Source organism: Bos taurus, chromosome 1 (genome assembly GCF_002263795.3).
Source record: "Bos taurus isolate L1 Dominette 01449 registration number 42190680 breed Hereford chromosome 1, ARS-UCD2.0, whole genome shotgun sequence".
Taxonomy (NCBI): Eukaryota; Metazoa; Chordata; class Mammalia; order Artiodactyla; family Bovidae; genus Bos; species Bos taurus.
In genome coordinates this window covers 77,409,822-77,428,317 of record NC_037328.1, presented here as the reverse complement: position 1 = coordinate 77,428,317, position 18,496 = coordinate 77,409,822, and the positions used below count along the sequence as shown (strand labels likewise).

The window sequence follows — 18,496 nt, the reverse complement described above, 5'->3', positions numbered from 1 at the left end:
AAGAACTCTTGTAGTCAAAAAGGAACACACACAACTCAATTTAAAAAATGAAAAATTTAAAAGTATAAACAATTTAAGCAGAGGCTTCAGAAACAAATTGCAAATATGTCTGTAAAATACAAAATGAATATAAATATATATTTTAAACTTTTTATGTACAATATAAATATAAATGAAATCTATATATGTATATGAATAGATACTCAGGATCGTTAAACATCAGGGGGATGTTAATTTAAGTCATAATGAAAACCAGTACATACCTGCGAGGATGGCATTGAAATTGACAATACCAAGAGCTGGCAAAGGTCAGTTTTCATTCCAGTCCCAAAAAAGGCAGTGCCAGAGAATGCTCAAACTACTGCACAATTGCACTCATCTCACATGCTAGCAAAGTAATGCTCAAAATTCTCCAAGCTAGGCTTCAGTAAGATGTGAACTGAGAAATTCCAGATGTTCAAGCTGGATTCAGAAAAGGCAGAAGAACCAGATATCAAATTGCCAGTATCCGTTGGATCATAGAAAAAGCAAGAAAATTCCAGGAAAACATCTGCTTCATTGACTACTCTAAAGCCTTTGACTGTGTGGATCACAACAAACTGTGGAAAATTCTGAAAGAGATGGGAATACCAGACCACCTTACCTGCCTCCTGAGAAATCTGTATGCAGGTCAAGAAGCAACAGTTAGAACCAGACATGGAACAACAAACTGGTTCAAGATTGGGAAAGAAGTGCATCAAGGCTGTATATTGTCACCCTGCTTATTTAACTTATGTGCAGATTACATCATGCAAAATGTCGGGCTGGATATTCCTTAATATAAATAACCTCAGATATTCAGATGATACTGCCCTTATGCCAGAAAGTGAAGAGAAACTAAAGAGCCTCTTGATGAAAGTGAAAGAGGAGAGTGAAAAAGCTGGTTTAAGACTCCGCATTCAAAAAAACAAAAATGATGGCATCCTGTCCCATCACTTCATGGCAATTAGATGGGGAAACAGTGGAAACAGTGACAGATTTTACTTTCTTGGGCTCCAAAATCACTGCAGATGGTGACTGCTGCCATGAAATTAAAAGACACTTGCTCCTTGGAAGAAAAGCTATGACCAACTTAGACAGCATATTAAAAAGCATAGACATTACTTTGCCAACAAAGGTCCATCTAGTCAAAGCTATGGTTTTTCCAGTAGTCATGTATGGATGTGAGAGTTGAACCATAAAGAGAACTGAGTGCCAAAGAATTGATACTTTTGGACTGTGGTGTTGGAGAAGACTTTTGAGAGTCCCTTGGACTGTAAGGAGATCCAACCAGTCCATCCTAAAGGAAATCAGTCCTGAATATTCATTGGAAGGACTGATGCTGAAGCTGAAGCTCCAATACTTTGGTCACCTGATGCGAAGATCCAACTCCCTAGAAAAGACCCTGATGCTGGGAAAGATTGAAGGCAGAAGGAGAAGGGGATGAAAGAGGATGAGATTGTTGGATGGCATCACCAACTTGCTGGACTTGAGTTTGAGCAAGCTCCAGGATTTGGTGATGGACTGGGGACCCTTGTGTATATAGTCCATGGGGTTGCAAAGAGTTGGACATGATTAAGTGAGTGAACTGAACTGAAGTGCTGTCAAGGATATGAAACCCTTCTATACTGCTGGTGATAATGTAAAATAGCACAGCCTCCTTTTAAAAGAGTTTGGCAGTTTCTTATGAAGTTAAGCATACACTTAACCAGCACTCACACTTATAGTACTTAATCAAAATAATGTAAACATGTCTTAAGATGTGTATATGAAAGTGAAAGTGAAGTCTCTCAGTCGTGTCCAACTCTTTGCCACCCCGTGGACTGTAGCCTACCAGGCTTCTCCGTCCATGGGATTTTCCAGGCAAGAATACTGGAGTGGGTTGTCATTTCCTTCTCCAGGAGATCTTCCCTGACCCAGGGATTGAACCCAGGTCTCCCTCATTGTAGGCAGACGCTTTACCATCTGAGCCACCAGGGAAGTCCAAGATGTGTATATAAATGCTCATAATGCAGTTGGTCACTCCATATCCATGGGAGACTGGTCCTAGGATTCCAGATGAATACCAAAATCCACAGAAGCAAAACTCACAGATGCTCAAGTCTCTTAATGATCATCTAGTATTTGCATTTCACCTACATGCATCTTTTGTACTTTAAATCATCCCTAGATTACTTATAATGCATCCTACAATGTGCTGCTGCTGCTGCTGCTAAGTCGCTTCAGTTGTGTCTGACTCTGTGTGACCTCATAGACGGCAGCCCACCAGGCTCCACCATCCCTGAGATTCTCCAGGCAAGAACACTGGAGTGGGTTGCCATTTCCTTCTCCAGTGCATGAAAGTGAAAAGTGAAAGTGAAGTTGCTCAGTCATGCCCGACTCTTAGCGACCCCATGGACTGCAGCCTACCAGGCTCCTCCATCCATGGGATTTTCCAGGCAAGAGTACTGGAGTGGGGTGCCATTGCCTTCTCCACCTACAATGTGAATGCTATGTAAATAGTTGCTTGCATGGCAAATCCAAGTTTTGGTTTTGGGAACTTATTGGAAAATCCCCCCCCCCCATATTTTCAGTCCTTTCTTGATTGAATCCATGGATATGGAAGCCACAGATGTGGAAAACAACTGTAATTTTATTTATCCTAATAAAAAACTGGAAATAATTGGTGACTTGATAGAAAATGGAATTCCACTAAATAATAAAATGGAATGCTAATACCCACAAAAACATAAATGAATCTTAGAAGCATTATGCTAATCCAAGCACATGATTGTACAGTATTATTCTATTTCTATAAAATTCTAGAAAGGCAAAAGTATAATGAGAGAAAGCAGGTGGATGAATGCCTGAGAAGTTATTGGGGAGAGGAATGACTGAAAAGGGGAGTCAGATAATTTTAATGAGAGCTGGGGGTTGAAGGAAGGTTAGGCAGGGGTAAGAGAGAGTGTATGTATCTTACTCATGATAGTGGTTATACTGAAGTGTACATTTGTCAAAAGTCATCAACATGTACACTTAAAAATGAATGTATTTTCTAATATTTTAGAGGACTTCCCTGGTGGCTCAGATGGTAATGAATCTGCCTGCAATGAAAGACCCAGGTTCCATCCCTAGGTTGGGAAGATTCCCCGGAGAAGGGAATGGCTACCCACTCCAATATTCTTGCCTGGAGAATTTCATGGACAGAGGAGCCTGATGGGCTACAGTCTATGGGGTGGCAAAGGGTCTTGACTGAGCAACTTTCACTTTTTCACATAGTATATTAGACTTCAAAGCTGATTAAAGTAAAACAAAACATACATACCCAAAAGAAGAAATTGGTCTTTAGATGTACAGAATCTCAAGTCAATGTTTGGGAGCATTTTAGGGGCAGATTTTAGAAGTCCCAGAGAGGAAGAGAGATATTAAAAGAAGCCAGATATATTCCAATTTGCAGTCTCTGCTGACTTGAATCACCAGGGTATTTAAAATTTTTGTGTAAGTCAGATTCCCATTTTTGGTGATCTTGCAGAAGTGTGGAAAATCAGTAAATATGAAAGTAGCTATTTGGTGGGGGAAGTGGACAAATCTAAGGAATTATGAAAACACTATAGGCCAGAGAGACTGAATTTAGTATTGGAAAAATATTAAAAACCATTACAAAACCAATTAGCAAGCCGTGAAGGACACTGAGTAGAAGAAGCTTGGCTTTGTCAAGAAGCAACCGCATGAGACTAGCTTCAGCCCCTCTGATACTGAATAACGGGTCTGGGAAGTTTAACCGGAAGCAACAATTGGAATGTATCCTAGTCAGACATTTAGATATAGTCAGTAGTAAAGCTCATCACAAAAATTGAAAAATATGGTTTATAACCTAGATGCATCTCTACCTGAGGAGTGATATCGAAATTGTCCCAGTGCAATGTGGAAAACAGGGGAAATATGCTTGAATTGTGGGTGATGAGTGTATGGTGTGTTTGCATGGGTAGAAAAGGGAGGTGGAAAGTGTGTGTTTGGAGGATGAGGAGAGGGAATGAAAGATTAAGCCAGAATATAGAGGACCTTAAACCATGTGAAACAACAGGACCTCACTCATGAATTCCTCCCAGTCACAATAGAAGTACTGACAGACAGCTGGTCCTAAACTACAGATCACCTTCCTCCTGGGCCAGGGTTATTTCACTTCTATCACTTGGTGCTTCTCCTGCACTAAAAGGAGCAAACATTATTATATGTTTGTGTGTCAAGTCGCTTCAGTTGTCTTGACTCTTTGTGATCCCATGGTCTGTAGCCTTCCAGACTCCTCTGCCCATGGAATTCTTCAGGCAAGAAGACTGGAGTGGGTTGCCATGCCCTTGTCCAGGGGATCTTCCCAACCCAGAGGTTGAACCCATGTCTCTTTTGTCTTCTATATTGGCAGGCGAGTTCTTTACTGTTAGCACCACCTGGGAAGCCCATTCTACTGAGAAATAAAGAGGAATTATTGCTGATAAGTAGATCACTATCAAGCTCCATTTTAATGTTAGAGAAGATTGTATACCTCTTAAGCTGATTCAGAAAATAGCCATATGGTTGAGAATTATGAAAAAATAAAAGCATAAATATATGCACTGTTGAGCCAAGAGAATGAGAGATGAGGAACTGTTCCAGGTCTCAGGATGATTCTTATATACTGGTTGTTGAGCAGCTCTTCACTGTGACCTCAGGCAAGTCCTCCCGCTGCCTTTTTCTTATCTGTAAATTGTAGATAATAATATGATCCATTATCTGTTTTCTGCAATTCCGAAATTCAGAGAACTCTGAAAAACAGAAGTTGCTTTGGTTTTGTTGTCATTTCATAAATTTGTGGCAAATTTACATGGTGGCGAAACTTGGCCTGAACATTAAGGGTTTATGTTCATTTTCCACTTATTGTGAATATTCATGAATTCTGAAGAAATATTAAGGTTTGATTATAGTGAAAGAAAAAATTGAAAGTGTTAGTCACTCAGTTTGAGACCCCATGAGCTACAAAGGAAGCCCATTAAATCCTGCTGGAGGTATTTATAACACATGCTGGTAGCTCAGATGGTAATCTGCCTGCAATGCATGAGACACAGGTTCAATCCCTGGGTCAGGAAGATCCCAGGAAAAGGGAATGGCAATCCACTCCAGTATTCTTGACTGAAGAATTCCATAGAAAGAGGATCCTGGCAGGCTATAGTCCATGGGGTTGCAAAGAGTTGGACAGGACTGAGCAACTAACATTTTCACTTTCATATGAACTCTACTCCATTTCTAAAATTTAAACAGTTCTGGATTCTAAAACATCTGGCCTCAGTGGTTTCAGATAAGAGACTGTAGATCTGTAATACCTTCCTCTTAGGTTTCTGTGAAGATTAAGTTTTTTATACCAGATTTCAAAAAAAAAAAAAATAATGGTGAAGTTATTATTGCATATAGATTACTGAAACTCAGAAATTAGATTCCCTACTCCCATCTCTGAGAATGAGTGAAGTTTTAACACTTGATGATGCCTAAGATTATTCTTAGTACTTTTACATTTTAGTCTGTCAGGTGTGATTTATAGTATATCAGTTATTAAAATGGAATGTTCCTCTTAACTGTCCTACTCTGAGCACTTATCCTTCTTTTTTTTATCATCTTTACATATCTGGATGGGTGCCTTATTTGCCTTCAGGTGTTAGCTGGCAAACTTATTTTGGAGTCATCTTTCCTAAGGTACATTTTATGAAACTCATGTTTAGATTATATATCTCCTAACTTAAACACGAACAGATAGGCTTATTTACTGAGAGTTGTCAATAAAAGAGAATTCATAATATGTTATAAGACAATGTCTTAGTTTGTAAAGTCATTGGGTAAAAAACACTTGAGCAAAAATATCCATCTAGATTTCATTGTGTTTCCCAAGTAGAATTTTATTTTTGTGGTTGATTTTTGGCATGCTTCCTATTTCTTCAAGCTATGTAAAACCCTTTTGCTGTGCTTAATCCTTGACCTGTGGGCGTGGAGAAATGATTATGCAATACACATCTAGTATTGGGAAATTCGTAACTGAAAATTTCATATACTGAAATGCTTGGGAGAAAAAGATTATTTAAATAAATATTATATTTCAAAAGGAAGAAATAAAGCAGTTATTTTTAAATGTGCTTTTCCATGGGACATTTGCTTCTATTCAGAGTTGGGTTGGAGCATAGCAGTAACGAATCCCTTTGCCACTGTGGCTCCTGCTCCCCACTGTCTTTTCCCTGGAAAAATATTGTTGCCAAATGAGATTTGTAACCTGTGTGTGTGTGTCTGTTTACCTTTGTTTGGGTAAATGTTACTAGGTGCCCTGCTCTTGGCCAGCAATTCCATTGCCCAAGTGGTTTCACTCAACCTCAGAATGAGGAGGAATGCAGTGATGAGACTTTGACCCACAGGGTGATCGCTTAAGGTTTAAGATAATATAAGGATTAGAATGGAGACTTTCTAAAAGGAAACAAGGACGAACTTTTATTTTCAAGGTCTCATGCTTTCTCTACCCTATTTTCTAATTCTACAACCAACCAACCAACCAACCACTGAACTTCCTTTCCATTCAGAAGGAAGTATAGTAGGAAAGTTTCAGTCCCTTGTGAATGAAAAGATCATCTTTATTGCTGCCATGTCTTACTGTGTTGTAATAGGGCAGTCCTTTCATGAGAACGTAGGACCAAATGACCCCTTTCAGATCCCTCATTCTTTTAGGCTATGACCTTACAAGATAAGTGCAGTTGTTTGAGGGAACTTTTGCAATTTTCTAGTTGGTTGACCTTAAATGAAATCTCTTCACTATCTACCAGATATTCTGTCTGAAAACATTTTTTTCCATACCCCTAATTTCTATGAATCTCTCTAGAGTAGCAAAAGGGTAGGATTAATTATAGTCTGCTTAATATCACTCAACACATGAGAATACTGTTTTTCCATTTAGTTTTCAGTACTCTATAAACCTGTTCAGAGTGTTAATCATTGAGAGATTTCTGAGAATCAGTTTCTTCATCCTGAAGAGATGATAACTGTAAATAATAACACAACTGTGTTTTGATAAATGGTTTCAACCAATGGTGAACGTGATGCTGAAAACTTGGTCTCTGTGCACTGGTACCAGATCAAATGTCAGAGGCAGAATTTGGGGTGAAGTAGAAAAGGATAGCTTTATTTCTTTACTAGTCATAAGGGTACACAGTGTGATCCTGCCCTCAAAAACAGTGACCCAACCTGGGAGTATTTGGTAAGGAGCTTTATAGCAGTGGTTCCAGAGTGAGGTTGATGATAAGATTAGAGTGTGTGCAGGGCCAGCACTCCTTTAATCTGATTTCAGGTAATCTCATGATGCCTTTCTCTGGCTCCTTTAATATGGCCTCAGGTGTTCTCTGGAGTGAGGAATGCTAAATCCATTCCATTGGGGGTTTTGGTTCTAATAAGAGCTTAAAGATTGTGTTCTGTCCCTTGAGGGGGGACCAGGACCCTGCCCTAAGGCTGCACTGTTGTTTCTTGCCTGTTCTTCCCTTGTCTTTGCATCCTCTCCCTTCCCTTATCACCAGAATGTTGAATCTGTCCTTTGGGACTCTGGGAAGGACAGAGGCTGGAGTCTGCTCCTTACAAACAAGGAGTGGGGGACACAGGCTTCCATATCCAGGAGTCCCATAGGGTCCTGCTGAGTTTCAAACAGGCAGCTCTAAAGGAACATGTTTACCAAAAATGTATATATATTTCCTTGTTCTGATTTTGAATATAACAAAATCTCCTGTTGTTTCCTTTCTTTCTTCCACCATGGACCCATCTCTAAGCAGTATTCCACTGAACTGAAGAAGCTGTACTGCCAGATTGCAAAGACATGCCCCATCCAGATCAAGGTTATGACCCCACCACCTCAGGGTGCTGTCATCCGGGCCATGCCTGTCTACAAGAAGGCCGAGCATGTCACTGAAGTGGTAAAAAGGTGCCCCAACCATGAGCTGAGTCGTGAATTCAATGAGGGTAAGGAGAATGGGGATCTGTGGCTGTTTAAGCTTGAAATAGAGCTCCTGTGGAGAGTTTTGTCTGGGATCCACCTATCTGTTTCCAACCTCTGCAATCTGATGGCAGCTTAGTCTACCTTTTTGGGTGATAAGACTGTCTGAGAATAATGTTGAATAAATTTCAGGCTTTCACAATAATTAAACTGCTTATTTTAATATTGGTAATCGCTGGATGACCTGGACTTGCCTCTCTTCTCCCTGCTTCTTCCTTCCTTCTGTCGGGAGAGTGAGTAATTTCCTGGGTTCTGTCTTTTGGCAACAAAGATTTGAAATGGCAGACCAATGTTACAGCTCATTTACAGCTCAGAGTTTTATTCAGCAAACAGAGGATAGTATACCCTGGAGGCATGAGGGTGGGCCGACCCCAAAAGAGAGGCCTCAATCCATCTTGGGTCTCTCTTTTTGTACTTTTTGTCTCTTCTTCCTATGCAAATTAGGGCTAGCTATGTTTCACCTGAGGTTCTCACTCCCACTCCAGTCTGCAGATTTTCTTTTGTTCTGTTATTGTGGGCTTTTCCCTTTGTCTTTTAGCCACCACCATTTTGGACTCCTTTTTTCCTTTTCTAACTACCTAACACTTCCCTTTTTTTTTTTTTTTTTTTTTTAATGAGAGGGTTTTAAGAAGAACAGTGTGGCCTCTGATCTATTGGTCCCCTGCTAAGGGCTTCAGTGCCTCTCCTGGGGTTATTGTCAAGGCTGGACTGATTAGGGTCTAGAAGGGTGAGAGAAAAGAGCATACAAAGTGAGAAATAGTAAAAAAAAAAAAAAAAAGAGGAAAATGGGGAATAAGAAATAAATGAAGGCAAATAACAAACAAGAGGAGTAAATGGACGATCAAGAACAGGAGCTTAGGAGGGGAAGCAGTAAAGTGAAGGACTGACAGTCAAAGAGCAGGTTATCTTGGGGCCACCTTTAAGTGCTGTATCCATAGATAAGTTAGATCCCAGGTTCTGAGCCTCAGATTCAGTAATAGTTTTACAGAAGTGGTCATTATTTCCAAGGGTCCTCTTACATTTACTACTCTAAAGTTTATGAAGGGAGGCTAAGTCAAGAACACAAAATAGTTGAAAGGAAGGACAAGAGAAAGCATAAAGATTCATCAAAGAGCAATCAGGAGACAGGAGGATTGGGAGTTAGAATACCTTTTATAGAAATTATGTGAAAAATAGAAAGATTGGTAGGTTACCCAGAGATATGTATGTATATGTATATACATATGTATGTATATGTATACATATACCCAGAGTATATGTATGTAGATAATATAATAGGTGGTAAAGAAAAAGTAATGGAGAAAGAGAATAGATAGAAATTTAAAAAAGGAAATAAAGTTAAAATCTCTCCACCTTAACACAGCTAATTTTTACATATGAATTCCTAGTCCTTGGTATATGACCTTATTATCCATACCTCTGCATCTTACCTTTCACTTAACAATATGCTGTAGAAGTTATTCTCTATAGCTAGGCTTTGTTATCGGTTTCCATAACTTCTCTTGATCTGTCAAGATGACATAACCATTTTTTGTTTTTGTTTGCTTTTTTCTTATTTTTTAGCACAATAGTTATTTAAAATTTTTGCCATAATATATGATATTTCAGGCAACAGAGAGCATCTTGATATATGAAGCCTTTTACTTTGAGTATCAGTTACTGTAGAATGAAAATATGAGACCAAAGGTTAAAAAACATCTTTACAGCATTAACTCTTAGAGCAGCGTCTTTATTTTTGAGTTCTACCAGGTATCACATTTTGTGAAACTTTGTTTATGTTCCTTTCAAAACTTGCTTCCCTTTTTTACCCTCTAACCTGGGACAATTGCAGTACAACAAATAAAGTTAGTTTTCCATCTTTATGACCAAAGTAAAACTGTGACTTAATCATGAAAAATAGAATAGGCAAATGAAAGTTCTATCCTTGCCATTCTTAGCTTCTCATAGTGTTTTAAATGGTCAATTTGGGGGCAGTGTTTTCTGTCAGGCAGGTATATTTTTTAAATTAACTTGTTCCTTTTTCTTCCATTTTTCAGAGAGGCTGGAAAAATGCTCTGTATGGATCAGCTTAGAGATGTAGTTATAGAGTCCTCTACAACTTGTTTACCTTGAGCCCAGAAACATGGGACTGTTCCCTTATATATAGATGACCATTCCTGACCTTTTTGTGGCTATAAAGGTTGTGATACCTTCATGTGTTAGATCTCTGGCAACAGGATCTAGTCTTCTTTTCAAGGATGTATATTTCCTCTATTATTCAAACTATTTCTTTGACCACCAGTGTTCTGTCCATAGTTTCATTTTGTTTTCTTTGTTTTGAGGTTGATGAGCTAATTTTTTTTCTTTTTCCATTCTGTAGGACAGATTGCCCCTCCCAGTCATTTGATTCGAGTAGAAGGTAACAGTCATGCCCAGTACGTAGAAGACCCCATCACAGGAAGACAAAGTGTGCTGGTACCTTATGAGCCACCTCAGGTAAGCAGATAAGGACTGGGCATAGGAGGTGTTTCAAGCATATAATTCTATCTTAGTTATAAAATAGATAACTTTTTTTGTATTTATTGTCTCCCTTCTCTTCACGAGGCACTTCTCTATCCCCCTTCAAAACTGCTAAATTTATACCAAATTTGTTACTGGTAACATGGCTCTGTTGCCCATGTTCTCATCTTAAAGGCAGAAAATAACTGAATCTACAGTTGAGTTTATACATGGCATTATTATCCAGAGATCTTAATCGGAAATTCAGCTGGTAGTAGATGTACATGAGTATTGGATGCAAGTATTTTTCCCTCATAGCTCAGTCGATAAAGAATCTGCCTGCAATGCAGGAGACCCAGGTTCGATTCCTGGGTTGGGAAGATCTCCTGGAGAAGGAAACGGCAATCCACTCCAATATTCTTGCCTGGAAAATCCCATGGACAGAGGAGCCTAGTGGGCTACAGTCCATGGGGTTGCAAGAGTAGGACACAACTTAGCGACTAAACCACCACCACCATTTTTACACTATCCCGAAATGGGAGACCCTAAGAGGGATCTCATAGTTGAAGTTCGAATGTACAGGATGGCAGATTAGAAAAGCAGCATGATGCAGCAGAGAGAACACTGGAGTGATAAGACCAGAGACCCTTGATTTGCTGACTCTTTCTGTGGACTTCTAGCTTATAACTCTGTGTCTCTAGGCTTCAGATTGCTTCACCCATAAATTCATTTTCAGGACTAGATTATTTAATTCTGAATTCCAGAGTGTTCGTTATGGAAGTATACATTCACATGTATGTTGTACTGTGGTATCCATATCATAGAAATGTCCCTGGAGCATTACTGCTGTAGTTATTAATTTTTTCATCTCTAACTTTTCATATATGTGATGAACCCTGTTTGAATTAAGTGATATGGATCAGCTTGCAAGTGAATAGGGTCAACCATGGTTATTTTTAAAAACCCTTTCATACTGTGCAGAGGGTCCACTATTGCAAATACTAGCTTTAAGCTTGCTAAGAGCCAAGACAAAGAAGAATCTACCATGGGTTTTATAGTTTTTTAGAAGAAAGGATATCACTTGATCAGAAATGGAGTTGTTTAAGTAAGTGAGAACGAAGAAGGAAGAACTAAGAAGGAAGAACGTTAGTTCAAGTCCTTGTTCACACCGACTCTCTTCCTCCCTGTGTTCAGGTTGGCACTGAATTCACGACAGTCTTGTACAATTTCATGTGTAACAGCAGTTGTGTTGGAGGGATGAACCGACGTCCAATTTTAATCATTGTTACTCTGGAAACCAGAGAGTAAGTGGCATTTGCAGAACTGTCATTCTGTAGAAACTCTGGGCAGAGGGCAAAGTGAAACTGTGTTTGTTTTATCATTACCTTTGCATGTACAACAGAGAACTACCCTAGATTTTGTCCTTTGTGCTATAAATCCTTGCTGCAAACACTTACATAAAAGATCTAAGAAAGTGGAGACAGAACAGGGTGGGTAAAGGTAGAAAATAAAAAAAAGAGTTGGGAAGGTGTTCAAGTCACTTCATACCTGAATTCTTGACATTTGACTGGAATAGTTTCTGATTAGACAGTGTTTGTTTTCATGTGGGCCGCGAGGCATTTAACAGTTTCTTTGAATAAGTCTGAACTGCCTAAAGGGATTTTATCTGGAGACATCCACTGGCTTAACTCGTTTCCTTCAAAATATGTAGCTAAATACAGCTGTTCAGCTAATGGCTTGGAGGTTCTTTGCAGAACAAATGGATGCTATTTACTAATATTGCTCATGGCCTGTAAGCACTTTTGTGTTCTGCCAAATGCTTTGGGGGCCCATCCTCAAAGCAGCCTTGAGTTGGTGGTGGAGCCGGTGCACTGGTGATGGCCAGCAGGGGGCTTTTCAAATTCCTTTCATTTAACCCTTTCTTCCCTTTAATTCCTAGTGGGCAAGTCCTGGGCCGCCGCTGCTTTGAGGCCCGGATCTGTGCTTGCCCAGGGAGAGACAGGAAGGCGGATGAAGATAGCATCAGAAAGCAGCAGGTCTCGGACAGCACAAAGAATGGTGATGGTACGAAGCGCCGTAAGTAGCTGTAGTGGCCCAATGGGGTAGGGCTAAGTCTCCTCCAGATGCAGTGCCTGATGGGTGATGTTTGAGAAGCTGCAGAATAAGACCTAAGGGCTTTAGAGACACGTTTATGACCTTAAGCTGCAGCTCTTGATGAAATGGATTCTGGGTGTGCGCTATAGCTTTTCAAAAGCAGATCATCATGGAAGATTAACCAGCAATCCTCCAGACATGACTGCCAGACCAGTAGCATCAGCATCATCTGGAAGCTGGGTAGAAATCCAAACTCTTAGTTTGCAGGCTTGCTGAATCAGAAGTACTGGATGTGAGGCCCAGGGATCCATGTTCTGTAAGCCCTGTAGGTGCCTCTGTTGCCAGCTGAAGTTTGAGAACCAGTACCTTAGCCTATTTATATCCATTTATCATTCTGTTACTGAAGGTGAGGGTTGAAAATGCCACCTGCCTACCTCCTGAGTCTAGGGGAATAGTGAGACTTAAGAGTGAACTTCATAAAGCACAGTCTGGGGAATATGCAGCTGTGGGTTTCATTGAATCTTGAGATGTAGGACCCATTCAGGGCTTTAGTTACATCATTTATAGTGAGGCTGATGATTTAGATCAGTTGGTTTCAGACTTGTTTTTTTAAGCAATAAAAGCTTTTTAAAAATGAAGTATTTCGAGGAGCTCAAAATAGCTGAAAGCAGAACTGTTCTAGTTGAAGGGGTGGGAGTCAGGAGTGGGCTGTGGTTTCATGCTTCACTCACACCACCCTTGCATGTCAGGTACTCACCCCCAGAGGTCTCATTCTTCAGGTCACAGAGTTTGAAAACCATTGATCCACCCAAGCTACTAAAGCGTGAGATTTAATTCTAGAAGATGGCTTGCATACGCCTGCTATCACTATAGCAAGTATTTTAAAATATATCACATTGTGAATTATATCGTGAAAAATGTTTTCATCTTATTACTGATTAGTATGCAGAAGAAATAAAAATGGTATTGAATTTTGCAGAACAATTTGTTATAACAACTAACCTTTATCATCTTTGGGCTGTTCAGTGTGATTTGCTTTTCCAGTTATTTTTCTCCCTGATTATTCCTCAAACAATCATATATATAGTACTTAGTTTATATATACTTTATCAATAGTATATGTACTATCAATAATTATATCTCCACCCTAATTCTCCTCTTGAGTCTGTCTGTTGGCCTAGCTCCATATGCTTCCCTGAGCACCTCAGTTACCTACCAATCAATAACTTTCAGTAAGAACGATTATCTGAACTCTAGTAGGAGAATCATCTCTATATTCTGGTTCCTGGGTATAGTTTCTAAATTTTGGAAACCTTTAGGAATATATAAAATTAATTCCCTGATTTTCCCAAAGAGAAAACTGAGGTCCAAGAGACTGCTTGTCAGAGGCTATGTGATATTTGTATTAACATGGGAGGGGGGAACTCACAAGGTTGAATGCACAGACAAGACAACTCCTACAGCCTGCATTTACCTCCTTGGAAGATAAATGATCTGAAAAATAAAACACAGTTCCAATTTATCTTCCTGTGCTGAGCAGCTGTTCACAGACACACTCCAGTAAAACACAGGGATTCCTGCAGCACTGCTTAAGCCAGAGGCCATTTCCCAGCCTCCCTGCACCCACCTCCCGTTTTTCTTTCCTTGTTTTGCCTCACCTCCCCACATCACTCTCATTATTGTTAAGTTTACATCTAATATAAAAGTAATCATCACTCATTGAATGGCTGCTTAGAACTGGAAATTCTAATCTCATCAGTGTCAATGGTGCTACTGTCTGTTTAATCAATGTGTTATTGCTTCAGAAATGTTCCCAGGATGAAACTTGCACTTTTCCTCCACCAGCTTTCCGTCAGAACACACATGGCATCCAGATGACATCCATCAAGAAACGAAGATCCCCAGATGATGAACTGTTATACTTACCAGTGAGTCTCCCTTGGGTATTCGTGATTGCTTCATTGTCACCTTCTCTGAATAAGCTGTTACTCTGTGGTCATCTTTTGGTTATCTGTGAATGAGAATGTGAAGAGGGTGATAGAGGCAAGTGAGATAAAACAGAAAACCTACTTGTTTTTTGCGAAATTAGGAAATTATTCATCCTCTCTAAAGTTCTGGAACAGATTAATAATGTGGGCTCTTCCTCTTACTACTCACCCAGTCAGAACTACACTTCTACTAATAGAGTTCTTTTTATGCAAGTCTTTAAAATTAATTTATCCTTTATTACTGAAGAGTGATAAGATGATCCTAGACAGCCTGGTCATACCAATTTAGGACTAAAATTTTGTCAGAAGGCATTAACAAAGTTGATAAACTATTATAGAGTGTTGCCTGTAATTTCTTTTAGGGAATGCTATTAAAAAAAAAAAAAAAGCAAAGCTAGGCAGAATCCTCAACTATATGGGAATGGCCAGAGATTTGGCCCAAATATTGTGTAGGAGTATTGTTCATTCCCACAAGGAATATAAGCCGTCTCCAGGTCACCAAGGTGCCCTTTTTTAGATTACAGTTGCAGTTCATTTAGCTCTTCTCACCTTAGGTCTTTGCCATCTAGAGTGGCAGCAAAGCTTTGGTAACCACGCTGGCTCTTGATGTCATCTACACTGACTTGAGATACAGACAAGCTGGGCCAGGAGATTTGGCTGGGATTGAAGTTAAGCCACAGGTTTGGGTGTGCCATGCTCACTAGCCCTTCCTTCTTGAGGCCCTAAAGTTCAGTCAGGTCGGGGAATTAGACTGCTTGCTGGCAGAACAGTCAGACAGTGAGTGAGCTGAGATTCTCAATGTCTTGTTTCTCAGGCCACATATGGAAACTGGTATGTGAACCCTTAAGTTAAACATTTTCCTGCTGTACTGGATATTTGGAAAGCTCTGATGTGTCTTCAGCTGATGAGATAGAAACCACGTTGAAGAGCTATTTCTTTAATGAAATTTCAGTTTGTACTAATGGAGGAAATACCCTATCAATGGTTACATCTTATTTTTAGTGAATAATCAGCCAGACTGAAATGTGTGAAGGAAAAAACAAAAAAACCTCTTCATTCACCGTGAATTTAGTTCGTGTTTGCTGAATGGCAGAAATGCTAGACTCTGACATTAGAGATCATTAAGGTACAGTTCTTACCTTACAAGACCTTGTCTTCTAGTGAGGAGACAAAGAGGTATAATAATGGAATCAACACTTCAGTAAAGTTAAGGGTGACACTGTGGGAGCTCACAGGAAGAATGGAAGACTTGGCCTAAAAGGTTGAGGTCAGCAAAAGCTTCTCAAAGAATATGATGCCAGAGCTGGGATAAGTAGGAATTAACCCAATAAAAGGTAGAGAAAATCTTTCCATTTCTGAATTCTGACAGGGAGGGGACAGGCGACCTGCCAAGGTGCACAGCGTAACAGGCACTCACTCTCACATCAGGCAAGTGCTCTTTGTTCTCCACTCGCCTTTCCCTAGTCCTGGTTCTGCTCAGACTTCTTAAAGTTTTTAAGAGACTCTCTTAAAGAGGGAAGCACATTTTACCCCTGCTGAAAACTTGTGTCTTTCCAGATTTAATTACAGTTAATTCTACTTATCTGTGGTAGTTATGCTTTATAAAGTCACAATGGACACTGCACGATCAAATACTGAATCATTGTTCCTATGAGAAATACAGGATTAGATTCCTGCGAGCTTCTGGTCACATTTTTAGCAACTGATCAATGCATTACTTTGTTTCATGTGTGTTTCTTATTTAATATATGCTGTTGATTCATTGCTGAAGAAGGAAATGGCAACCCATGCCAGTGTTCTTGCTGGGAAAATCCCATAGACAGAGGAGCCAAGCGGGCCACAGTTTGTGGGGTTGCAAAGAGTTGGACACAACTGAGCATGCCTGCACGCATGCACATTGGTTCATTAACATTGAATGCATAGTCCATACCACAAGAGCTCAGGGCTGGGCTAAGCTTACCTAACATGAATTTTCTCCATAAGGCACATTACAATGTATTTGCATTTAGGAGCACTAGAGAGCATTGAAGCTGCCTTTGGGAACTATTTTAAACCAAAAAATGTACCTCCAAAAAGTACAGAAAAGTAAAAAATTTGGCCCTAAATAGGCTAAGAGAAGGACACTTATTTCCAGCAGAAGAGTTGAAACAAGAAGTTGGAACATCACCTTCTTCACCCTCAGTTGGGAACGTGCACACTGGGACAGTAAACTTTTCATCATTATGCCCCTGTCTGTGAAGTATTGATTTTTGTGTTATAAATAGATGTTAGCAAGTAGGTGAATTAGTCCAAGCAGAATCCACAAATAAAGAGGACTGACTGTACTTCTGATAGTTCTACAGTTCTTCATTTTTTGTCTCTTGCCTTCTGCTCTTTTATGTAGGTAAGGGGCCGTGAGACTTACGAAATGCTGCTGAAGATCAAAGAATCCCTGGAACTCATGCAGTACCTTCCTCAGCACACGATTGAAACCTACAGGCAGCAGCAGCAACAGCAGCACCAGCATTTACTTCAGAAACAGTGAGTGTATCCCTATGTCATTTTAGCAGATGTGATTAAGATGACTCTGTATTCAGATCGGCCACAGGATGGTTGTTGGCTGATGTAGAAGGTGAGGTTGTGAGACAGCAGAAATTGGTAGGTTCACATGAGCTGGTTTGAGGACTCCATTTTCTGCTTCAACAATCTCCTATGTTTCTTATAACCCTCCCTTTGACAAGTTACACCTATATCCTGAAGTTGAATTGAAACCATTTCAAGTGAATTCTGAAAAAAGACTCACACTAATAGAATTAGTTTTCTTCTCTATGCCCCTGGTCCATACACATCTATCAATAGTAGAATTTTGAATACATCCTCTATGCTAGTAATAATGTGTCTATTTAAAGTCACATAGTTTTTCCTCATTCCAATATCTTATCTTGTCCCTCACCTGGGATGCACACAATCCACTTTTGGGAAAATCATTATAGACCAGAGACAGCACATAGGTTTCACTATAAGTGACTTCTTTGAGTGCTGTGTTGAGGATTCAGAGTCCTAGTGCCTGGTCATTAGGGAAAATCTGGATGCATTAGGGCAAAATAGAGCGGCATTGCCAATGTTTTAACATCCTCATTCTAGGTCTTCCAGCAGTACATGTTTACATCAGTGAGGCCAGATTTTGCAACCATTTTAGAATATACATACAAACTATTTATATATTCATTTTACCTTGATTCTTGGATCTTTGATGATGGTGTTTTTTATACCTAACCAGAACACACTAGCTCTTATGAAAGGAAGGGAAATTGGTGAATCAGAACTCTGATTTATACTTACCCTTCTGTGGTTAAGAATAATCACTTGTGAGCTGAAAATCTATTGTGTCTATACCGAAAGTATCGCCAGAGTCTCTGTTGCTGCTGCTGCTGCTGCTAAGTTACTTCAGTCGTGTCCGACTCTGTGCGACCCCATAGACGGCAGCCCACTAGACTCCTCTGTCCCTGGGATTCTCCAGGCGAGAACACTGGAGTGGGTTGCCATTTCCTTCTCCAGTGCATGAAAGTGAAAAGTGAAAGTGAAGTCGCTCAGTCGTGCCTGACTCTTAGTGACCCCAAGGACTCTAGCCCACTAGGCTCCTCTGTCCATGGGATTTTCTCCATAGATCAACGTAAAATGTAGATATTTTATACTTCAGGCAAAAAGAAATGAAGCCAAAACTATTTTGCCTATGACAGATTGTCTTTTACATTAGGAACACAAATGAACAATAAATAATGGATCTTTTCTCATTTATTATTAACTACTGTAGAGAAATACCTATGAAAAGTGTAATAAAAAGATATTGTTTTTCTTTTTTAAATAAAATAAATGCAGTTGAGGAGGTTGGACTGCATCTCTGATACTTAGGAGG

At 39.7% G+C, this 18,496-nt stretch overlaps 1 protein-coding gene across 11 annotated transcripts in view; it reads left to right on the top strand.

Annotated features, from left to right (window-relative positions):
* TP63 (tumor protein p63) overlaps positions 1-18,496 on the top strand; it is a 301,408-nt gene that overhangs the window by 260,613 nt on the left and 22,299 nt on the right. For 7 of the 11 annotated variants that reach the window (XM_059886572.1, XM_024992033.2, XM_024992017.2 and 4 more), the window contains 6 exons: positions 7,821-8,007; positions 10,401-10,516; positions 11,714-11,823; positions 12,459-12,595; positions 14,459-14,541; positions 16,985-17,121. In XM_059886572.1, the coding sequence (XP_059742555.1) occupies positions 7,821-8,007; positions 10,401-10,516; positions 11,714-11,823; positions 12,459-12,595; positions 14,459-14,541; positions 16,985-17,121 (770 nt within the window). The remainder of the gene's footprint in view (positions 1-7,820; positions 8,008-10,400; positions 10,517-11,713; positions 11,824-12,458; positions 12,596-14,458; positions 14,542-16,984; positions 17,122-18,496) is intronic. The other 4 variants (XM_015471963.3, XM_024992035.2, XM_024992013.2 and 1 more) reach the window with 1 other exon arrangement.